Raw genomic sequence first — 25220 nt, forward strand, 5'->3', positions numbered from 1 at the left:
AACATTTTAAACTTTTACTGTTGGAATTATGACTAATATGACTAATATGACTAAACATACATCTAAACATATAAACATCACTATAAATTGTATTTTTATTGGATCATGGTTGTAAAGATTTCTCAGTATCAACACAATGCCAATTGAAACATCCTAATATTTGCCTCATTTTGGAAAGAAAATGTAGTCTTTTGGGTACTGTTGAGTTTATTTTATGAAATGTTAGGAGTACTTTTTGGCAGTTATGTGTTCTTGTGGATATTTATGTGTTCTTTTGAGGCCTTTTGCATCTACAGCATGTTAACAAAGACATGCTGACACCATGCTAACAAAGACATGACGTCATATACAGAATGCTAACAAAGACTTGTTGACACCATCTACAGCACGCTAACAAAGACATGCTGATGTCATATACAGAATGCTAACAAAGACATGCTGACATCATATACAGAATGCTAACAAAGAATCTGAATCTGAGACGACACAGCCAGAGTCAGAATCTGAATCTGAGACGACACAGCCAGAGTCAGAATCTGAATCTGAGACGACACAGCCAGAGTCAGAATCTGAATCTGAGACGACACAGCCAGAGTCAGAATCTGAATCTGAGACGACACAGCCAGAGTCAGAATCTGGGTCAGAGACGACACAGCCAGGGTCAGAGTCTGGGTCAGATGTGACATAGCCAGGGTCAGAATCTGGGTCAGAGGTGACACAGCCAGGGTCAGAGTCTGGGTCAGAGATGACACAGCCAGGGTCAGAATCTGGGTCAGAGATGACACAGCCGGGGTCAGAATCTGGGTCAGAGGTGACACAGCCAGGGTCAGAATCTGGGTCAGAGGTGACACAGCCAGGGTCAGAATCTGGGTCAGAGGTGACACAGCCAGGGTCAGAATCTGTGTCACAGGTGACAGTCTTCAGCTGCCAGCTTGACAAACAGCCTCTCCTACAGGTGATGGCTCCTTGAACAATTCTGCTGAGAATGCCATGGTAGTAAAATAGTATTTTACCTGGGCGAGCTTATAGTATCCACATAGTGATGGGCATTCTGAGCCTTTTAGGTGAGTCAGCTCTGATTCAGTTCACATGAAACAGCCAGCTCATTCAGCTCCAGAACCGCTCTTCGGACTCTGTTCACATACAAGATCCGGCTAATTTGGCTCCCGAACAGCTCTTGTTTAAAACGCTTTAAATAATCCCTAAAACTATGAAAAAATGCAAACTCCCAATGAAAAGGTGAAAAGCAGGCTAGAATTGAATTTGAGTGTGAAACACATGTAAAGATAGGTTACATCTTAACTGGCCTGCAGTTTTTTTTTACAGTCATGGAGAAATTCACATGGAACACAAAGTCACACTCTTTCCAGTTTTATTGATTCTGCAGATTTAATGAATTGTTTTTGTTGTTTTTTGTTGACTAATCAGAATGTAGGATGATGTGTATGCGCATATTGACTGCATCGTCCATGTTGTCTCAAACTGTCAAAAGTTAGGTGACAGGATTAGCTTCCCTTAGGTTTTTCTCCTCCAAGCCATAGGCTAGCTAAATATCTTGCAAATTAAATTTAGTTAAATAAATAGCTGTTCTTCAAGCCCCCTCCTGGCTCAATACAGTGACTTCAATACAGACTCTGCTACAGACCGCAAGTCCCTCCAGAGGGTGAAGTCTGTGGAGTGCATCATCGGCTGCCATCTCCCCTATGTGCAAGGCATCTACCATACACGATGCTTCAGGAAAGCACAGGACATCAAAGACTATGGCCAACCAGGCCATGGTCTTTTCACACTGCTGCCGTCTGGTAGACACTACCGACGCATCGGAGCACACACTTCCAGACTAAACATTTTTTTTCTCCCTCAGGCCATAAGGCTCCTCAACCAGTAACACTGATCTATGATCATACTGATCACACATGAACATCCCAGATAGACTGATGTCTTTCCATGTACAGTGGAATATTATTTTATGTACCATTCATCGGTACGCACAGTGTTCATATTCCCCATCCTATTCTTTCTAAATATGCTGCTAGTTAACATTATGTATATTATTGCTATATATTTATGGCTCTTTTTGCTTTAGATATTTCTTAATTCTCTTACAACATGGATGTCATGTGCCATGTCACATGCAGGATAACGCTGTGTTAAGTGCAATTAACAAATATACTTTAAAACTTGAACATCATTAAAATTCAGGTTGTTTTGCTATATGGCATCCGGAAACCTTTCACTTTCTTTAGAAAATACGGGTGGCATGAGCTACCACAAGCTGTGCAAACATACAGCTCCTTTAATATTTCAGCTTGGGTTGAAGTTAAATATTTTTCAACATAGTAAGGAGTACATTTGAAGCCATAGTATGGATAGAAACTGATAACTGATTATTATATCAACATAATAATGTAGAGAAATCAAGTGTATTTGTGTATGTTGAAAGACATGAATGTATGATCAATATTTACATAGATGACCAAGAATACCCAGAAACAGCTGAGTCAACAAAACACACTTCACATGATCATTAGTTCCATTAAGATATTAGACACCTCTCTCTATGGAATAACCTAGAGTTATATAGATAGCTTAAAACAAATACATGGGAAATCACTGTTCACTCCAGTAATCATCTTCCAAAGTAGTCTTCAATGCGTCTCTTCTTGCCAGGGCTCTCTGCTACATCACTTCCTGTGTGACTACTTCCTGTGTGACTACTTCCTGTGTGACTACTTCCTGTGTGACTACTTCCTGTGTGACTACTTCCTGTGTGACTACTTCCTGTGTGACTACTTCCTGTGTGACTACTTCCTGGGGGGTTGCTAGAGTCCTCCCAGCTTTTCACAGCCTCCAATAGGAGGGCTTCATCCAGGTCATCAGTGTCTTCCTCAGTGAACGACCTCTGGAACATCTCTGTAATTCTCCTCTGCTGACAGTCCTGATAATACACAACAAAAGTACCAAACACTTGTAATACTTCAATGTAATGTTACACAGCATGGTTATGAATACATCCTAACACCAGACCACTATGCAGTTGAAGACATTCATATTTTGTAACAGCAGAAAGTGCTAAAAACTTTAATACTCCCGAACACAATGGAGATTTTAGTGATCGAGAAATTCAGTGTAAATCTTTTATTCTTATAATTCTTCAGGTCTTTTCCTGTAAGAAGTTACAGATAAAAGTGCTCATTGTTGGTGGAGCTGTATAGTTACTCTTAGAAAAGTTCCTATTTGAATAGAGAGTTTTCCTGGGATCTTTGGTTTTTGTGGGGGGACATCCCTCCCACATTGTAAACCAGAATGTAAAATGTGTTGTAGTGACCAGACAGTGACATTGTTTTGTTGTAATTCCTGATATAAAAAGTGATCAGAGAAACGTACCTAGAAACCACCAGTGTCTGTGTCCAACTCTACAATCTTCAGCAGCAATTGACGACCAAAAACAATGTCTTACTATATTGGAACTTGACTCGACACACAAACCCCTGGACTGCAGATACCAGCTTCAAGGACACACAAACCCCTGGACTGCAGATACCAGCTTCTAGGACACACAAACCCTGGACTGCAGATACCAGCTTCTAGGACCCACAAACCCTGGACTGCAGATACAAGTTCCTAAAAGACAATAACCCTGGACTGCAGATAATACAGGGCTCAACATTAAGGATGGCCCGTTGGCCCAAGGCCAGTAAGACCTAACGTCAGGCCAGTACACAAAGACAGTACAGGGCTCAACATTAAGGATGGCCCGTTGGCCCAGGGCCAGTAAGACCTAACGTCAGGCCAGTACACAAAGACAGCCACTGGCCAACAACGGCCAGTGCTCAATTTCCTCATTCAGCTTCATAGTAACTTATTAAAACGTTGGCATGTCATCTTCATCACTCCTCCCAGTTCAATGCTTGCTTGTTCTCACATTAAAATGTGTCTGTGGCATTACTTCTCCCCCCTGGTTATGCAACAATACTGGTGTTGTCTTTTTGACCTATAACATTCAACTGTTTTAACCAATCATAGCTTACAGTGCAGTCAAGAGCTGGAACCAAACATGGGGTTGAACCGGATTGTACAGGGAAAAGCAAACGCTAACATTTTTGAAAGAAAATTGGGTCGAAAACAATAATGGCAAGGGACAATGCCCGGCCGCATGTGGCCAGAGTGCGTAGAGATTGATGCAATTGACCCTCACGGTCCCCAGACCGGAATCCAATTGAGAACTCCTGGGACGCTATGTATCAGTGCATCCGATGCCGCCAAACAGCGCCACAGACTGTCCAGGAGCTCACTGATGCCCTGATCCAGGTCTGGGAGGAGGTCCCCCAGGACACCATCCTCCATCTCATCAGGAGAATGCCCAGATGTTGTCAGGAGTGCATACAGGCATGTGGGGGCCATACCCACTACTGAGTCACATTATGAGTTGCAGTGATGAAATTCACGTAAGTTGGAACAGCCTGTTAACAAAAGAGCAAAGCTCAACAAGTGAAGTGGGTCTTCACTTTAGTTGTAATGACTACATGAACTACTTTGATGAAAAGATCATCACCATTAGAATACAAATAACTGACTCCTCCTTAAATAGTTATGGTCCTCAAAATCTCAGTTGTACTAAAAATTTACACTTGAATTTTTTGATACCGTATCACTCGACACATTCACTAAATGTGTAATGAGTTCTAAACCCACAAACTGTCAGCTAGACCCGATTCCAACAAAATTACTTAAGGAGCTATTTCCTGTGCTAGGTCAGCCAATGTTGAACATAATAAATTGCTCTCTTTCCTCTGGATGTGTACCAAACTCACTAAAAATAGCTAGCGGCTAACCAACAGTACAAGGTTGACAAGTCAAAGGTATGCTTTGGTGTTCCTCAAGGCTTCGTTCTGGGCCCATTATTGTTCTCACTATATATGCTGCCTCTGGGCGAAGTAATCCGAAATCAGAATGTAAATTTTCACTGTTATGCTGATGACACACAGTTATATATTTCAATGAAGCATGGAGAAGCCCCAAAATTTGCTATTTTGGAAGCATGGATTTCAGATATTAGGAAGTGGATGACAGAGAACTTCTTGCTCTTAAACTCAAAGAAAACAGAAATGCTTGTTTTAGGACCCAAGAAACAAAAAGCGTTGTTAGCAAATCTCACTGTGAACCTCGACGGCTGCATGGTCATATCCCAAAAAACTGTAAAAAACCTTGGCGTTACCCTTGACCCTGACCTCTCCTTTGAATAACATATAAAATATGTCTCAAGAGTTGCTTATTATTCATCAGAATACTGCACTGGATCACATAGGGCTGAACGCACCGTCTGGCTGCACAGAAACTAGATGATGAAACACATACACTTAATCATACTCTCCAATCATCAGCAAATCCGCTCACTGTGCCCCGGCAAATGCAATACCCCCACACCCCACCGACCACACGCACTGCTAACCAGGACAACCTCAGATCTCTCCAGCCTGCCCCCATCCCACCTCCCTCTCACCATGCCAACTTTGCCCTCCTCAACACCCGATCGCTCAACAATAAAGCCCCTCCCCTCCATGAACTAATCCTAGACAACACTCTGGACTTCCTTCTGCTCACTGAAACCTGGCAACAACCCAATGACTAAAGCCCCTGCCCTCCCTCAACCAAGCATCCCCCCCGGCTACAACTACATCTCCAAACCCCGCCCCTCCAGCCGTGGAGGTGGCCTCGCTGTTATCATCAATCAAAACTTTCGGATCACAGAACTCACCCTCCCCTCAGTATCATCGTTTGCATATCTCGCCTTCAAAGCTCTTTCCTCCACAACAGTCATCCTCATTTACCGGCCACCTAAACCAAATCCCTCCTTCCTTTCTGATTTTACTGAACTCCTCACACTAGCCTCATCTCTCTCTCCACGTCTGCTGCTACTCTGTGACTTAAACATCCACATGGACTCCCCCACCTGCAAGCTCTCATCAGAATTCACCATTTTACTGGATAACTTCTCTCTCACCCAACATGTCACATTCCCCACCCATGAAAAAGGACACATCCTCAACCTGGTCTGCTCTAACTGTTATGGAACTTTTTAACTAAGGTGCATTTGAGAAATGTCTGTCTTTCCATTGGCTGGTATGTAAATCTTTACTTTGATTGTGACACACGTCTGTATAATATCAGAGGATTATTAGGTATTTGGGCCATGTCCTCCTGCCTAGATAACGAAGGGTGTCAGTCTTTTGTTCCTCAGGAATGTGGTCCTTGGGGGAAGTAAGATCAGTTGGCCCCTTTAGGTAAACACTACAGTAAACATTATGGCAGGAAGGATAAGGTGGGGGGACAGCCCACCCTCTGGGTAAAACCTATGTGACACAAGACAGATGGCTAGCAACTTTCCACACCCGTTTTTGTATGTGATATATACTGTTGAATGCGCTATATTGAGTTAGAGACTCCTCGGACGATTATGTTTGTAAGCGGTTGACGTGTCTCTCTTATTTGCAAATAAATAATTAATAAACTGTTAAATGTGCCTAGAGAACTTCATCTCTGTACTTCCTTATTTAAGTGTCGATCGATAGAATTAGCATCAGTAACCAACCGCTGCTCGACCTCCATCCATGCCTCTTTCCCCTCTGATCCCAAACTGATACGTTTCACCATCCCTTCTCCAACCCCACGCCCCCGCCTCCTCAGAGAAATCACCTTCTGCAACCTTAAATCAATCGATGCCCACCATCTCTCTGACCTGCTCTCCACCACTCTCCACCTGGACTCAACCCTCACCTCACCTGATGATCTCACAAACTACCTCCCTCAACACTCTGGCCCCCCTCAAAACAAAAACTTTCACTTTTAACACTTCTTCACCCTGGTACACACCTGCACTCCGGAAAATGAAACAAACAAGCCTACAACTTGAACGTCTGACAAAGAAATCCTCCCTCACAGTCCATCATGATGCCTATAAACTCCATCTCACTGCCTACAAAGACGCCCTCATTGCTGCCAAATCTGCCTACCTTTCCACCATCTTCACCGACCCCTGCCAAAACCCCAGAACCCTTTTCTCCACAATGAACAACCTCATCAAGCCTCGGACCAACACCCTACCGACCTCTACTCCGGATCTCTGCAACTCATTCCTCCACTTCTTTGCTGACAAAATCATAATCTACCAATCTCTATCCCCTGTATCTCACCTCTCAGTATCTACTCCAGCACCCACCATGGACCCTCCACTCCCATCTCTCCTGACCTCTCGACCCCTCCTCCTCACTGCCTCCTCTCCCAGTTTGACCCGGTCACTCCTCCTGAAATCTCCAAACTCATCAGCTCTTCCAAACCCACTACCTGCTCCCTTGACCCCCTCCCTACTCCACTCCTGAAGTCCTGCCTCCCCGTCCTATGCCCCTACCTCACTAACCTCTTCAACTCCTCACTGTCCCTTGGAACTGTCCCCTTGGCCGCTGTCACCCCAATCCTTAAAAAACCTGGTCTGGATCCCACCTCCCTCAACAACTACCGCCCAATATCCAACCTCCCATTTCTGTCTAAAACCCTGGAACGTATAGTCTCCACACAACTACAAACCCATCTTCATTAGATCCTCTCCAATCTGGCTTTCACCCCCTCCACAGCACTGAAACCGCTCTCCTCAAAGTCCTAAACGACCTCCTCACCTCTGCTGACACCGGTTCCCACAACATCCTCCTCGACCTGAGTGCAGCCTTCGATACCGTGAGCCATAACATCCTGCTCACCAGACTCAAAGACCTCGGTATTGAAGGTCCTGCACTCAGCTGGCTCCACTCCTACCTATCCAACAGATCCCACTTCATCTCTCTCCATAACCACACCTCTGCCACAGCCACATTCACTCAAGGTGTTCCCCAAGGCTCCGTACTCGGCCCACTCCTCTTCATCATCTACATCCTCCCTCTTGGTCAGATACTCCGCCACTTTAACCTGGACTTCCACTGCTATGCCGATGACACCCAAATCTACCTCAGCACCAAATCCCCCCACAATCCTCCCCTCTCCCACATCAACTCCTGTCTATCAGACCCTCTCTCACCCCCCCCCCCCCCCGCTGCAACAGGGCTGTACTCTGCTGGCAATACTCTGCCCTCATTCAGGGTGGTTGCGGTGGGTTTGGCCTCCCTTGGGTAGGGCCACAATGTCACCGGACCCCCCCGTCTCAGTTCCAAGGTCTTACACTGCTATACTATTGTGCTGGGGGATTGGGTGAGTTCTCCTTCCCCACTAAGTTTTCCTTCTCCACTATAAATCGTTGTTGATATGAGGAATGCATTTTCTGAATTTTCCCAGTCTCCTCCCGTTTAAAATTTTACGAGGACATGAGGTCCTGGTCCACACCTGTGGAGTACCTGGTTTGGGGGGCCCGTTGCTGTCCCTGTCCTTGTCCATCTGGTCATACTTCTGACCTAGTCTAAATTTAAATAGACTCTGGATTTAGCCCACATGCATTTATTAATTATTCCAATTGGACTCTTAATATACTCTTATATGGTCACCCCTTAGAGCCTGGGTCCTCTCTAGGTTTTTTCCTAGCCACTGAAATTCAACACTACTGTTGTTTGCTCCTTGAGGTTTAAGGCTGGGTGTTTCTGTAAAAGCACTTTGTGACAACTGCTGTTGTAAAAAGGTCTTTATGAAATAAATTTGATTGATTGATTTCAATTGTTTACTTAGATTTTCCACGTGAGTTTGAATCCAGCCATCAATTTGTTGGTTATTTTGGTTCCCATTGACTGTTGTACGTAGTTTTTTTCTCATGAATTACATACACTAAAGATTCTGATCTTTAATATATTTCGTTCATCGAGACCTGATGTGTGATTTAAGTGTTCCCTTAATTTTTTTGAGCAGTGTATGTAAACAGCAATTGCTTGTATCAGTTCTGAGGTCTCACATAACATGTAGAACTGTGGTATAAAACAATGATTTGATGATTTTTATAATATTTCTGTGAAATACAATTTCTTTAATTTCTTTTATTCAGTTTGGGCCATGAAAAATACAGTACGGGCAAGTAGATTTCAGGCCAACTGTGAAAAAAGGTTAGTGTTGGACCCTGAACTAGCTTCTAAAAAGGCAATCACCCTGGACTGCAGACACCAGCTTCTAGTCATGGAAACAGTGGGTTAGCTTCCAATCATCTATCTAATCATCTATGTCCTAAATTCTGATTTGGGCCTGGAGAGAAAGCGAGAGGAAGTGGTATTGACCTGCAAAGGGGTTTTACAGAATTAAGCATTCCTCACCTTGGAATGGAAGCTGGTTGACTCAGCGTTTTCTGAGAAGTTGGATTCAGACAAGCCGACCTGTTCAAGAACATTCATCTTCTCCTGGATCATGGGCCTACATTGACAAAGCACATAAAAATCCATCAATATTTCAACATCACAAAAATAAATATATTTTTTTGTCCCAACTGGGAAAGTCTTTACTGTAGAAATATACTGCCTAAGAGGTATACAAATTAACATTCTGGAGATCATTCCAGACATCCTCTAGATTTACCACAAGTAGTCATCAGCCGTTCCCTTAGCGACCAGGTAATGAATGTCCACATTGCTGGTCTGACCAATACGATGGACTCTGTCCTCCGCCTGGATCAGAACCTAAACATTACAGAGAAGTGACACAAGAGCTGAGAGAAGTGACACAAGAGCTGAGAGAAGTGACACAAGAGCTGAGAGAAGTGACACAAGAGCTGAGAGAAGTGACACAAGAGCTGAGAGAAGTGACACAAGACCTCAGAGAAGTGACACAAGACCTCAGAGAAGTGACACAAGACCTCAGAGAAGTGACACAAGACCTCAGAGAAGTGACACAAGACCTCAGAGAAGTGACACAAGACCTCAGAGAAGTGACACAAGACCTCAGAGAGAAAGTCAGGTCACCACACCGCCCGGTCAGGAGGTGTACATACCACCGCCCGGTGATGAGGTATTAGAAGTCCCGTACCCCAGGGTTAGAGGTCAGGGTTAGAAGTCCCGTACCCCAGGTTTAGAGGTCAGGGTTAGAAGTCTCGTACCCCGGGGTTAGGGGTCAGGGTTAGAAGTCCCGTACCCCAGGGTTAGGGGTCAGGGTTAGAAGTCCCGTACCCCAGGGTTAGAGGTCAGGGTTAGAAGTCCCGTACCCCAGGGTTAGAGGTCAGGGTTAGAAGTCCCGTACCCCAGGGTTAGAGGTCAGGGTTAGAAGTCCCGTACCCCAGGGTTCCAGAAGAGCTCGGCAAACACCACCAGAGCGGCAGAGTGCAGGGTGATGCCCATGTTGGCTGCTGTGATGGAAAGCACTGCCACACAGCTCTTCTCAGTGGACTGGAACCAGTCACACAGCTGCTGGCGGTCTGATGATGGGGTGGAACCATCTATACGGATGGAGCTGATGTCCTGGGAGACAATATCAACAGTGTTTAGAAGACATGGTATAAATATTTACATTAACCATCTCCTGGGAGACAATATCAACAGTGTTTATAAGACATGGTATAAATATTTACACGAGAAGCAAGTATCCAACTACGAAGTAGAGTCAGTAGAGTCTGTACTCGTCTTTTAAATATTTAAGACATCTAATAAAAAAATATATTGTGCGGTTGAAGCATTAGTCTGTTAAGCAGTGAGGACCCTCGGTCACCCCCACCACACGCCCACCTTCTCTCTCAGTTCCTGGGTGATGGAGTCCAAGACAAGTCTGTGATGAGCAAACACCAGAAACTTCCGTCTTCCACACTCCAGCATGTCATGGATGTACTCTCTGATAATGAAGGGGAAAATAAACTAATAATAGTGTGTTATTTAAAACAGCACACTTTCTGTGGTCCGCTGACGGTCCGCTAAAGGTCCGATGACGGTCCGCTAAAGGTCCGATGACGGTCCGCTAAAGGTCCGATGACGGTCCGCTAAAGGTCCGATGACGGTCCGCTAAAGGTCCGCTGACGGTCCGCTGACGGTCCGCTAAAGGTCCGCTAAAGGTCCGCTGACTGTCCGCTAAAGGTCCGATGACTGTCCGCTAAAGGTCCGATGACTGTCCGCTAAAGGTCCGATGACTGTCCGCTAAAGGTCCGATGACTGTCCGCTAAAGGTCCGCTAAAGGTCCGATGACTGTCCGCTGACTGTCCGCTAAAGGTCCGCTAAAGGTCCGCTAAAGGTCCGATGACTGTCCGCTAAAGGTCCGATGACGGCCCGCTAAAGGTCTGCGAAGTCAAACTCACATGATGGCTTTAATCTTGGCCTCAGCAGTGTGGTTAAAGAAAACCAGCAGAGCCTCTTTCTCTTTCATCTTCTAAACATTAAGACAGAAGACATGACATAGGAGAATGTTAAATCCAGACATTAAGGTTACTGTAAGCACGGTCCAGACCCACTGATTATTCTCCTGATGTTTTCAGAAAGTAGGGATTGTAACAGTTAATTACTATAATAATAAAAATAGTATTACAAGTTAGCCAGGTTCAATAGTATTTTGCAAGTTTTTCCTGACATGATGATTGTGCTCACGTTGTTGTGTCCCCCGGCCAGTTGCCTGGCAGCAGCAGCGAGGGCGGACCTGGTGCGACTGTTGACACCATCAGTGGTCACCGTGACGACCTTGCGCTGCTTGGCAGGAAGCTGAGACAGGACATCTGACTTGAGACGACGAAGCATCAGCGATTCTTCCAACATCAGCTTTAGTTCGACCAGGTTACTGGAGCCAGAGTAGTCCCAGCCCCATGGCAACTAGAGAGAAACATGTTAAGTTACATAGAAATGTAAGGTTACATGTTTAATTCAAATTGACCATTAATTCACCAGCTACATGATTCATCAGGAAAAACCTGACCAGAGGCAGGTGAGACCGATGTAACCTGACCAGAGGCAGGTGAGACCGATGTAACCTGAGGGGGGAAACTTGACCAGAGGCGGGGGAAACTTGACCAGAGGCGGGGGAAAGTGCTGGACTCACCTGCCTGGCATCGCAGTATCTTGTCCCGAAGTCATGGAAACGGGGGAACAGGGCGGGGTTGACAGCCAGGATCTGAGTGTAGAGTTCTGAAGGTCTGGACATGGCCGGCGTTCCAGACAGCAGAATAACTCTCTTAGCTGCCTGGGAAATTAAATACATGTTCTTTACTGAGAATCCCAGAAAACCCCCAAAAAACATATCCAGTCTACAGAAACTGTAGGCCCAGTTGACCCAGAGTTTTGATCAAGATGGCAAGAGGCAAGGGGGGGTGCCCTGAATAGCAAAAAACAAGCTAGGTCCATATAAAAAAATAAAGCAAAAAACTTGAGCCCCTGAGTTTCAACTGCCAGGTAAAGGAAGCCAGTGAAGGGGGCTACATAACAGATCTTCCTCCCCTTTCCAGTCAAAAACATGGCTAGAGTCTCAAAATCCCTGAATCTGGCAACAATAGCCTTGGCTTGTCATTACGTCTAATTGCTAATCACATTTTGATAGATGCTGTGCATATTTTTTTTAAAAGCACAGCAATAGTGTTGTCTGAACAAGCTCACATAAAACACCCAAAGATTACATCTGTGTTTAGACAAGCCAGAGAGGAAGCCATCAGCACCATCATGGACGAAACACGGCGGCCGCCGATAGCTAGCAGGAGCGTATCTTCACCAACAACCAGCCTTCCCAACACGACATCACTTCATTTCGTCAACAAAAATATTTATTAAATACCCATTTTTCAGTGGCAGTTGACGAGACCATAACTGACTAACATAGAAACAGAAAAAACTAAAACTAAATGGAAAATACTTCTCATTTTGGTCACCAAAAGCGAGACAAAATAAAATTATTTGTGAGAGTAACTTTTATTTCTGTCTTTTCCATTACTGAATATGTATAGTTAAAGGTAGACAGCCATCAGTCTACTGACGTAAAAGGCACAAGGTGTGGCATAAGCTAATAAATGGAGATACATTCTGAGGGGGTTCATGAGAGGGGCATGGAGCTCCGACTTGGCGGGGGCACCTCAGCATATCCGGGCCCCCACTGTTCACAGTACATCATTCAAAATAACATTTTAGGCTAATTCAAAAACTAGTGAAAATCTAAATGTATATTACTGTGAACAAACTGGTTGAGATGAAATTATTAATAAAATAGTTGATTTGGCACCGGTGAGACTTCTTATAATGAATGCAATATTTGAAAAGATTTGGGTGCTTTGGATCTATAGTAAAGCTAAACACAGCTTTCATGTTTGGTGGTTAGGCCTAGAATACAGTGATGTTTATGTGATCGTGCAGACAGAGACAGCTTTCATCTAAATTTAACTTGCAAGAACAGCCTGTTCTCACTGGAGAATAAACACATCCAAACATGACCCACACAGGTCCAGATGTTTTGGTCTAAAGACTAATGTTGACCCACAAACAATTAAACAATATGTGCATTCGATTTCTGAGTTGAATGCAGTAATAACAGTTCTCCTTCATGTACTGGTGTTTGTAATAAGGAGGAGGAGTTGTATTAGCTGGGGTTAGCGGGGATGGTTAGCTAGCTGACAGTAGTAGGAGAGTCATCCATACCTTGAGCAGGGGTAAGGCAGCCTTACAGCGTGCAGTCTTTATGTTCTTCAGGAAATGGGACTCATCCATGATGAGGACATTGAAGGGCTTAGTGGCCTGCTGCTTCTCCATCCTGCTGAGTAGATCATAGCTGACGATGTTGACCAAGCCACACCTCAGGTTGTCTTTGCCCTTCACCACAACGTTGATAGAGTCAGGCCGGACAGAGGGAAGCCACCGCCTGAATGCCTGGAGAGAGGTTATACCAGCTGGGTCAGGGGTCACTGGTCATTAATCAGGGTTAGCAGACGACCCTAACCCTGCCAGGAAGGAGAAGGAGAAGTCAGAAAGCTGTGGACAACAGCATGCTGGACATTCAGGAGCACTGTCTAGACCCCACAGAACCAAATACAGGCCAACAGTTCAATTGCAGTGACAGACGGGTGAATCCAGAATAATTGTGTAAAAATAAGCCAACCAAACTTTTAACATTATTTCACCACAGTTTTTCACACCAGTGAAATAGAGATCTGCTGCAAAAATCCCAGCTTGTTGATGTCATCATTAAGGCTAACTTTGTGAAGTTAACCTTAACAGACTTGTGATGTTTTGAAAAAAGCCAAACATTTAGAACATAACCATAACAACACTGACTGGCCCACATGTTTCTGGCAGAAGGCTTCCTGTTCTCCATCTCCGTGGTTTCACTTCAAACTGTTTCTATAGTTACAGGAAGGAGCAGGAGAGTCAACAGTACATCATCGGCCACTTTTGGCGAACGAAGATTAGACTTGCTACTCTAACTGCAATCCAGATGGGGCTGTACAAAATAAAACATAGTCCCTTACACTACAACCAGGGTATATTCTACACAGTCAACCTGCTCAAAGAAACAGATTAAGCTGATCACATCAGAACCAGGAAAAAACTAAACTAAACAGAGCATATGACAAAACCCAGACGGTCAGAACATGACAATGGACTGATGGAGCCTTTATAACATTGATTATATTATAAGCATATAGAGACCGTAAAGCCCCGCAAGGTCATAAAGTTAAAGTAAAGTTGTTTAACAGCTCTGGTGTTTCAAGCCCAAATATGATTCATTGTGTATTTTACTGGGTACTCTCTCTCTCGAGACAAAGAAAATTGACTCAATATCTCAGCCTTTCATCTAAAGATAAATGACCTAAGAGACAACACCGCTCCGCGACAGCCACAGGCTTCAATATGGACAACATGGGTATGCTTTAATCACTGCACTTAGAAACAGCAGACTTAGAAAATAACAAGACACTTCATCTTGTTCACTCAAACCCTCCGGGTTCCACCAGCACTAATGTGTAATAGGCTAGCCATCTGAAGACAGGCTCCAGGACGGAACGTTTTTAACTAAAATGACAACTAGGGCCACTAACATGGTAATTAATTGTTACCTAGAATTCCATAATCATCATAACCTAGCTCATGGGATAAAGGGATATAGAGATATACAGAGATATAGCCTACCACAGCCCAGGTGAAGCCACTGTTTGGTAGTACCTAGCTCACTGGATAGAGGACAGAGATATAGCCTACCACAGCCCAGGTGAAGCCACTGTTTGGTAATACCTAGCTCACTGGATACAGGACAGAGATATAGCCTACCTCAGCCCAGGTGAATCGTACAGAGGAGGGAGCCACCACCAGTAAAGGCCACTCCTTTCTGTAGTAGGCTGCAATGCAAATGGCCTGAACAGTCTTGCCCAGTCCCATGTCATCGGCCAAGAGCAGCCGACCTTCTTTGGACACGGCAAAGCTGGCGGAGACATGGGTTAAAAACAGCCAAATAAAGACCGGGAGATCCACAACATTAAACTGAGGTAGTGTGTATTAAGAACGCAGTAACATGCACATGGGTCATATTCATTAGAAGCAAAAATACTTTTTTTGTTTTAATCTTTACATCGGAGTAAGGTTTATTAGGGGTTTAAGTTATATTCCATTAAACTAGAATTAAAGCATTAGTGAAGAATCAATATAGGTGTCAGTAAATATCAGCAAGGTGAGGTGACTCATTTAGAAAGGTTATTTTCATCTCTCCGTCATTACCCAGCCCTGGCCGTTTTCCTTTTCCCAGACAGCCCCTAACAGTAAACACTTGCACTCAGCAAATGACAGGAGGCTGTTAAAACATTTTAATCAACAGAACCGAGCTTCAGGTCCAATATGGCCTTAAAAATTATTCTTAGGATTTACTACAAGCAGGGTGTTCTGGGTAAAATAATGGTTATTAGTAGAGGTTTTAGCAACTGGTTGGGATTTTGTGTAATGTCATTTATTCCCTTCAGATTTACCACACTTTTTTTTCAGAAGCCACCTGTTTTGGGCATAACACAATCCCATTTGACAGTCTTCACAGTTGAATGGAAAGTGTAGAGTATGTTACAAGTGGGATAATAGTTGTTCGGGTACAAATGGCAATTTCTAAATGTCATTCTAGATGTGCAAACAAGGCAAATTAAGGATTACTGTAGTAGGGTAGCATGAGCAACCGGGATGCAGCGATAACCGCACTAGGTCCCTGAGGTAGATGTGTGTAGCAACTGTAACATTTTTATTAATAAATAAAAATGCGAGCACAATGGCAAATCTAAATGTGCAAAGAGGCAAAATGAATGTACAAGGTGCCTGTGCCACAATGCAGGGATAGAAGCGGTGAGGTTCCTGAGGTATACACGAACCTTTAACAACTGAAAAACTTCCATTATCATGCTTTGAATTTATTTTAATTTAATCCCTCAAAGATTTCAGTTTGTTTTTCAATTGAATTGATCCTGTGTGCCCTGCAACCAGTGAAGTGCTGGGTTTCCAACACCCGTGGTAAGACCTTCTAAACCAAACGGTGGCGCAGTTTGTCAGAATGCTCTCGATAGTGCAGCAGTACTGGCTGTGGGCCACATGTGACAACAATCTCCCGTATTCTTTATATGAATGGGCTATGGGGTAGGGTGGCAAGACGGAAGCCTTTTCTTACATAGAAAAACATCCAAGCCCGGCTAAAGTTTGCCAAAACAAACATCAAGTCCCACAAAAGTGGGAAAATTTGTAATGGTCTGATAAAACCAAGGTTGAACTTTTTGGCCATAATTCCAAAAGGTATGTTTGGCGCAAAAAATAACACTGCACATCACCCAAAGAACACCACACCCAGAGTGAAGCATGGTGGTGGCAGCATCATGCTTTGGGGCTGTTTTTCTTCAGCTGGAACCAGGGCCTTAGTCAGGGAGGAGGGAATTATGAACAGTTCCAAATACCAGGATATTTTGGCACAAAACATTCAGGATCCGTTAGAAAGCACGACACCTTTCAGCACGACAACGGCCCAAAGCACACAAATCTACGTTTTGGAATGGCCCAGCCAGAGCCCAGAACAGAATCCAATTGAACATCTGTGGGGTGACCTGAAGAGGCCTGTGCACAGGAGATGTCCTCGCAATCTCACAATGTGCTTCAACAAAGTATTAGTTTAAGGGTGTGCACACTTATGCAACCGGGTCATTAAGATTTACGTTTTTCAATTGAATTGTTCACATTATAGGTCACATTAAAGGTGGGAAAAGTTCTGACATGATTTATCTTTGTATCATTCTTTTACATCACAAGAACCTGGCATTTTACAGGGGTGTGTAGACTTTATATCCACTGTATATTGTCCAGAGGCATGAAATAGTATTCAGTCTATTTTTCGCCTCGATTTCCGACCATCAATGAGGTGAAAACACTAATTGAATTCCAGGAGGATAAAAAAAGTGCCCTTTAAGCCATATTAAGCTGCTGTTGTGTTGATTGTACTATATATTTTAATGTTGTATTGATTGTATTCTATGTGGTAATGTTGTCTTGATTATTTTGCATGTAGTAATGTTTTGTTTACATTTTATTTGGAAATGTTGTTTTGATTGTGTCATACAGTAAGTTGTGTTGATTGTGTGGTATGTGGTAATGTTGTGTTGATTGGATGGTACAGTATGTTGTGTTGATTGGATGGTATGTGGTAATGTTGTGTTGATTGGATGGTATGTGGTAATGTTGTGTTGATTGGATGGTACAGTATGTTGTGTTGATTGGATGGTACAGTATGTTGTGTTGATTGGATGGTATGTGGTAATGTTGTGTTGATTGGATGGTACAGTATGTTGTGTTAATTGGATGCTACCGAATGTTGTGATGATTGTATGGTATGTGGTAATGTTGTGTTGATTGGATGGTACCGAATGTTGTGATGATTGTATGGTATGTGGTAATGTTGCGCTGATTATATGCGGTATTAAATGTATTGTATTCTGCAATGTGTTGATTGTATTGTACAGTATATTGTATTCATTGGACCGTATAGCTCTGGAAAAAATTAAGACACCACTGCACCTTTTATTTTCCTTTCCAAAAAGTCGAAAAGGAAAGTTTTGAGTGAGGAACAGAAGCGTTCAATTTGCAGTGGTCTCCTAATTTTTAACCCTTCTGTTCCACACTCAAAACCTTCCTTTTCAACTTTTTTGGAAGTGCCGTTGTCTCTTAATTTTTTCCGGAGCTGTATATTGTGTGGTAATGGTGTATTCATTGATGCTACCTTCTGAACTAGGTCTCCATTGAACAACAAACTGAGTGTCAAAGGGGGTATTTTCTGGTTAAAGTAAAAAGATATTAAGGACAAAGACTGTGTTTTTCCACTGGAGAAGTGGCGTCTATGATTAGAAACGGCAATTTTAAACTTTATGTTGATTAATATTTCATAACGGTGTGTCCTGATGAACATATCCCTGTTTGGTTTCTATAAAAACAGATATAGACACCTACTTGACCCCTTCTCTCTGGAAGGGCATGAGACTGCGTGTCAGTGAGGAATCTATGGAGGTCAGGTCAACGTCAGGGACGTCCGATGGTCTTGTCTGGCTGCTTTCAAACTGGGCAGAAAACACCTGTATAACAGCCCTGGGAAGAGGCTCCACCTCTACTGAAGGAATGGCACCCAGAGCATCCACTGGAACATAGGACAGAGAATATAGAGGCCATAATCCACTGGAACATAGGACAGGGAATATAGAGACCATAATCCACTGGAACATAGGACAGAGAATATAGAGACCATAATCCACTGGAACATAGGACAGAGAATATAGAGACCATAATCCACTGGAACATAGGACAGAGAATATAGAGACCATAATCCACTGGAACATAGGACAGAGAATATAGAGGCCATAATCCACTGGAACATAGGACAGGGAATATAGACCAGAATCCACTGGAACATAGAACAGAGAATATAGAGACCAAAATCCACTGGAACATAAGAGAATATAGACCAGAATCCAATGGAACATAAGAGAATATAGACCAGAATCCACTGGAACATAGGACAGAATATAGAGACCAGAATCCAATGGAACATAAGAGAATATAGACCAGAATCCACTGGAACATAGGACAGAATATAGACCAGAATCCACTGGAACATAGGACAGAATATAGACCAGAATCCACTGGAACATAGGACAGAATATAGACCAGAATCCACTGGAACATAGGACAGAATATAGACCAGAATCCACTGGAACATAGGACAGAATATAAACCAGAATCCACTGGAACATAGGACAGAGAATAGACAGCCCAACATATGACTGAGTTACAGACAACTCACCAAAGGCAAGGGTAAAAATATATACTCACTAAGCATTTTATAATCCTCAAGAAGGAAACTCCATATTCTTGTCTTCATATCTTAAAAAAATAAAAAAAAGAATACCTAACGTTACAAAAAATAACAGGTCAACTTGGGAAATGAAAATAACATTCCAACTTTGAACAGACATGGAATGTGACATGAGGTGGTGGAACAACGATGTTGATAAACTACCACTCCCCCTCACCAGATAATTATTTACTATCGTCGCAGCTAGAAACTGGAATGGTCTAACAAAGTCTGTTAAGCTACAAAGCCTCATCTCCGTCCAAGCTTTTAGTCGTCTTTGAAATATTCACTGACAGTTGTAGTAGTTATTTGAGTAGTAGGTACAGCCAGACTGTTACATGTATTGAATTCATAAAAGCTTTTTCATTATTGCTGTTTTCATAACTGACCTGTATGGTAATGTAAATTATAATAGGATTTACATTCCCCCCGGAATTCTGGGAACGACAGCAGCTTTAGAGCTCAGTAAGAAATGTAAATTCTCTGGCCAAATATCCTCTCCATAAAGGTTTAACTCATAACAATAAATGGTATGATGGTGCATTGTTCAGTAATACAGTACAGTGTTTCCCCTACGTTTTCCCCAACAGTGGTGTGTGCCGACATCAACAACACAAAAGGCTTGATGGGTGAAATCCTACAAACATGTTTTAAATGTATTGCAAAAACATCCTCCCTGTACACCAGTCTCTGGCTGGTCAAATTCATTTTCCTAACATTTGACTATACTTGCTTAACATAATTCCCTAATAATAACCTAAGTACTCACGCTCAATGAACCATTCTCTAAAACCATTAATGAATCGCCTCCCAAAAACCTAAGAAAACCAACTAGCTACTAACATTATTTTTACTTTACAAACTCTCCTGAATATTTCATAAAAAACATCCCATTTACATTATTGGGAGGTAGCCCAGACAATATAATGTGGCTGGATTTATAACATAATCCCATTCAAAAAACAAATGAGCAACAGCAGATTAAGAACAATAATAATATCAAAAGAGGATTTATTTTTATTATTTTAAATATGTTCTCTATATTAAATAACTTAAGCTCTAACTTTCTCAATGTGCTCCACCTTAAAATATTCTTTACATTATGGAAAGTATTATTGGAAAATGAATTTTGTTTCATTTATGTTTTTCCTTAGAAAATGTACACAGTAGACACTATATATACTCTGTACACCGCCAACTTTTATTAAGGCAAAAAAAGAAAATGTAAATACTTATTGTTGCTGCCGAAGGAATATAACATTTCATGCAGACTTTAATTTTGAAGGCAAAATACAAAAATGCAGGTCTTATTGCTGCTGCCAAATTTCTAATATTGCTACCTTAGGTTGTCGCTCAGACGATGGCTACCTTCTTTATATCAATGTGACAGCCACTCAGTTGAGTGAGTTACATTTCTCTGACCTCACTAACTAGTAGGTATCCCGAACATCAGGCGCAGGATGTTGTCGCTCTGCACTGATGCTCAGGCGACAGTAAACTGCGCTCAGTCTAGAAACAAAATCGTATATCATATTTCTTTTTCTGTGGTGGCACATCACAATCTGACAGCCGCAGGGTAGGGATCTGATTTCAATAACAGGGAAACTGCAGTCTAAAGCCATGCAGCCGTTAAAAAATGAACCCCTCACCGTAGCTCTTTGACGGCACCCGTTTGAAAGCAGCGATGACGTCGGCATGAAAACCGATGTCTACCTGGAAGCGTGATCGTGACACCAGGGCAGCACGGCCTTGTAGAACGGCCCCTGGTCTCTGCCAGCCGCTACCAAGCTTCAGCAGAGCCCCCAGCGCCGCCCCGTCCCGGGATCGGCAGGAAGCCACAGATACATCGATCCCCTCCATTCCCTCTAGAGGCTTCAAACACACACAGGAGATGGAGGTAGCCTGCTCCACTACAACAAGAAATACACAGACATGTTCATTCAATACCTCCAAGACATTCAATACCTCCAATACAGTTAACATAATACCTCAAATAAATAGACCTGTTCCCATGTACATCAACTTAGGCCCATAATATCGCATATACATAGACCATGTCCCACAACATATCATATGCATCAACCTATCCCCAGACAGCAGCTACAATCGCATATACAGTGGGGAGAACAAATATTTGATAACCTGCAAAATCGGCAGTGTTTCCCACTTACAAAGCATGTAGAAGTCTGTAATTTTTATCAAAGGTACACTTCAACTGTGAGTGACAAGAAAATCACATTGTATGATTTTTAAGTAATTCATTTGCATTTTATTGCATGACATAAGTATTTGATACATCAGAAAAGCAGAACTTAATATTTGGTAAGGAAACCTTTGTTCGCAATTAGAGATCATACGTTTCCTGTAGTTCTTGACCAGGTTTGCACACACTGCAGCAGGGATTTTGGCCCACTCCTCCATACAGACCTTCTCCAGATCCTTCAGGTTTCGGGGCTGTCGCTGGGCAATACGGACTTTCAGCCCCCTCCAGAGATTTTCTATTGGGTTCAGGTCTGGAGACTGGCTAGGCCACTCCAGGACCTTGAGATGATTCTTACGGAGCCACTCCTTAGTTGCAGAAAAGCATCCCCAAAGAATGATGTTTCCACCTCCATGCTTCACGGTTGGGATGGTGTTCTTGGGGTTGTACTCATCCTTCTTCTTCCTCCAAATACGGCGAGTGGAGTTTAGACCAAAAAGCTCTATTTTTGTCTCATCAGACCACATGACCTTCTCCCATTCCTCCTCTGGATCATCCAGATGGTCATTGGCAAACTTCAGACGCGCCTGGACATGCGCTGGCTTGAGCAGGGGGACCTTGCGTGTGCTGCAGGATTTTAATCCATGACGGCGTAGTGTGTTACTAATGGTTTTCTTTGAGACTGTGGTTCCAGCTCTCTTCAGGTCATTGACCAGGTCCTGACGTGTAGTTCTGGGCTGACCCCTCATCTTCCTCATGATCATTGATGCCCCACAAGGTGAGATCTTGCATGGAGCCTCAGACCGAGGGAGATTGACTGTCACCTTGAACTTCTTCCATTTTCTAATAATTCTCACCAAGCTGCTTGCCTATTGTCCTGTAGCCCATCCCAGCCTTGTGCAGGTCTACAATCTTACACAGCTCTCTGATCTTGGCCATTGTGGAGAGGTTGGAGTCTGTTTGATTGAGTTTGTGGACAGGTGTCTTTTATACAGGTAACAAGTTCAAACCGGTGCAGTTAATACAGGTAATAAGTGGTGAACAGGAGGGCTTCTTAAAGAAAAACTAACAGGTCTGTGAGAGCCGGAATTCTTACTGGTTGATAGGTGATCAAATATTTATGTAATGCAATAAAATGCAAATTAATTATTTAAAATTCATACAATGTGATTTTCTGGATTTTTGTTTTAGATTCCGTCACTCACAGTTGAAGAGTACCTATGATAAAAATTACAGACCTCTACATGCTTTGTAAGTAGGAAAACCTGCAAAATCAGCAGTGTATCAAATACTTGTTCTCCCCACTGTACTATAACCTAGTCCCACAATATCGCCTACACATCAACCTAGTCACACAAGATCTCAGAATGACCAACACCTATGAAATTATTTAAATAACAACATTAAATGAGTATCGATTTACTTCCCTAACATACTTAGCTGATGATAATCCTCTAGACCGAAGTTCCACATCTTTGTAACAGGGTCTGGTAGAGACACAAGATAGAAAATAAGTAAAACGTTGTTGGCCTGAGAAAATACACAGTTATTTCACACCTGCTACATAGCAGGAACTGTTTTATATAAACCTCCTGACCAAAAGGTATGAATCATTAAAGTGATGCTATATAAATAACTAACCATAATTCCTAGAAGGAATGCTTTTGAACACATTGATCAGCTCTGAATGGTAGCCCACTTCCACTCTGAAGCGTTCATCGGAGTGGCTGACACATTTCCCACGAACTGTGACAGCAGGCTTCTTTACGGGGACACTGCTGCTAGTGTTGGTACCACTGGTGGAAGGTGGCCGTTTCACAGCCATCTGGATAGATGTTGACTTGGCTCCATCTTGGGTTCCTTGTCCATAGAACATAACAGTGGCACTTCCAGAACTGGAAGTCAGCCCAGAAGACACATTTGGAGGAGGTCTAAAAACAGACAGACAGCCCATTGCACTGGCAGAAGGACCAGGCCCACTTGTAGCTGCTGTCTTTGATTGTGGAGATTTTGAGACAGCATATGCTGCTGTGTTTGACTGAGGAGGTTTTAGGACAGCATATGCTGCTGTGTTTGACTGTGGAGGGTTGAACACAGAGGAGACTCCCGGTGACTTGGTCCCCTGCCCATGTGAGCTCCTGGTACCAGTGACACCTGCCGAACCAAACGTTGATGGACCACTTATGGTCTTCAGTGGCGGTGGTTTGACCACGGGAGGAGATGCTGCGTTGGTCTGAGGTTTAAACGCAGAGGGACCACCTCCTGAAGAAACATCTAATCCTTTCAATGACTGCTGTCCCTTTTGAAGAGGTAGTGGATCTATCAGTTTAATCTGAAGGGGGGGAATACATGAGTTACATTTAAGTCATTTAGCTGACACTCTAAACCAGAGCAACTTACGGAGTGCAGATTTTTTTTACTGGTCCTCTGTGGGAATCAAACCCACAACCCTAGTCTGTCTGTCTGTAAGCACCATGCCTAACTAAGTTACACAGGATAGTTCAGTTGGACATGGCAAACAGACTGACTGACTGACAACACAAATTAACTGTGTAAAATATTAACTTGACTCACCTGTTTATTGCCAATAATATTTGAGACATGTTGTCCAGGCTTATGTTTTGATCCTGAAGACAACTCGTTATGTCTCCTGTCTTGATCAGAAATAGGAGTATGGTAAACTGCTCCTGGTCTACGAGTTGCGATTAAAGTTGCGGGACCGGAGGAAATGCTAATCTCTTGCTGGGGGACACTGCCTGGATTGTTGAGGCGTGAAATGGGTGTCTGGGGTTTGGACTGAGCAGCCTGTCTCTGTGCTCTCCTTGCTAATGCTCTCTGCCTGTTCTCCTCTATCTTCCGCTGTTGCTCTGCCGTCAGAGACATAGACATTGTTGGTGATTAGCAAGCCAGCAGCAAGTTGCTGTAGAAGTTTGTAGACAGCTATCTAACTTGTTACATAGCTAGTTAGCTAGCTACGTAACTAGTGTCTTTTTAGCAAGCTAGTTGCAATTCGTTAGGAAACAACTTAGTTCTACATCAACAAATGTTGCTACAGGACTATACGACGCATGAACGATAGATAACGACCAACGCTAAAACAACAAAGTCCTTCGTGACGTTTCTGGTATTTTGTTTCCTTTTTGGGATCTGCCGCGAAGGAAGTGACGTATATCAACACCAAGTCACGTGGTGCAAATATTGAGCACTTTTTTAATGTATTGTTCTGACTTTTTTCTGGCTTTCAAAACCGCTTTTCAATAGTGAACAGTGATAATTACATTAATAAGATATATGCATGTTTCTCATAATTGTAGTAGAAATACTACATGACGTGCTGTCACTGACATTGTCATACCGCAGAGATTCTAGTACATTTAGTAGCCCGTCATTTTGCAGAGATGCTGATATTGTCATAGTGATCACTATGGCACGTCCCGTGTGTTATTTCTGAAATAAGCTATTTGAGCAGATTGTTCTCCGGAGAGGGTCTCACTCCGTACTGTGGTGACGTCCTGTGTTTGGGAGCTGTCCCAAAAATCTTGGTGCTGAAACTGCGTCCCGGGCAAGAATTGGCAGCCAATGATCACACACGCACATACACACGCACACCCCGAGACCAGGCTACAAGCACGCCTGATACGTTAGGTCAGGCTACAAGGAATGCATGCCAGACCGTCCGAAATCTGCGATGGAACAGAATGTTTGGATTCGCACGCACCATTCTGTTATTTTCAAATAGGAAATTTGTTGGTTTGAAAAG

At 43.2% G+C, this 25220-nt stretch overlaps 1 protein-coding gene across 2 annotated transcripts; it reads right to left on the minus strand.

Annotated features, from left to right (window-relative positions):
• On the minus strand, positions 1–24597 carry smarcal1 (SWI/SNF related, matrix associated, actin dependent regulator of chromatin, subfamily a-like 1). 2 transcript variants are annotated; one of them, XM_034288980.1, is made up of 16 exons: positions 24035–24597; positions 23102–23792; positions 22897–22947; positions 20910–21170; positions 19239–19289; positions 18363–18546; positions 15174–15324; positions 13548–13775; positions 11968–12108; positions 11523–11741; positions 11237–11307; positions 10677–10779; positions 10230–10412; positions 9538–9638; positions 9279–9375; positions 1–2938 (listed from the first exon to the last, which is right to left on the minus strand). In XM_034288980.1, exons 1-16 carry the CDS (start codon positions 24347–24349, stop codon positions 2630–2632), a joined length of 3156 nt encoding a protein of 1051 aa, XP_034144871.1. In that variant the 5' UTR covers positions 24350–24597; the 3' UTR covers positions 1–2629. The 2 variants fall into 2 exon arrangements, with proteins under 2 accessions (XP_034144871.1, XP_034144872.1); XM_034288981.1 differs by lacking the exon at positions 19239–19289.
• Positions 24598–25220: the final 623 nt, after the last annotated feature.

Source organism: Esox lucius, chromosome 20 (assembly GCF_011004845.1).
Source record: "Esox lucius isolate fEsoLuc1 chromosome 20, fEsoLuc1.pri, whole genome shotgun sequence".
Classification (NCBI taxonomy): Eukaryota; Metazoa; Chordata; class Actinopteri; order Esociformes; family Esocidae; genus Esox; species Esox lucius.

What these genes read in the sequence shown, in the direction of transcription:
- smarcal1 (XM_034288980.1), bottom strand. Translation starts at nt 24,349, where the DNA reads ATGTCTATGTCTCTGACGGCAGAGCAACAGCGGAAGATAGAGGAGAAC. An exon ending in CATTCCTTCTAGGAATTATG is followed by an intron (nt 22,948 to 23,101) that starts GTTAGTTATTTA and finishes TGTCTCTACCAG; the next exon opens with ACCCTGTTACAAAGATGTGG. An exon ending in TTCCAGAGAGAAGGGGTCAA is followed by an intron (nt 15,325 to 18,362) that starts GTAGGTGTCTAT and finishes TGTCTCCGCCAG; the next exon opens with CTTTGCCGTGTCCAAAGAAG.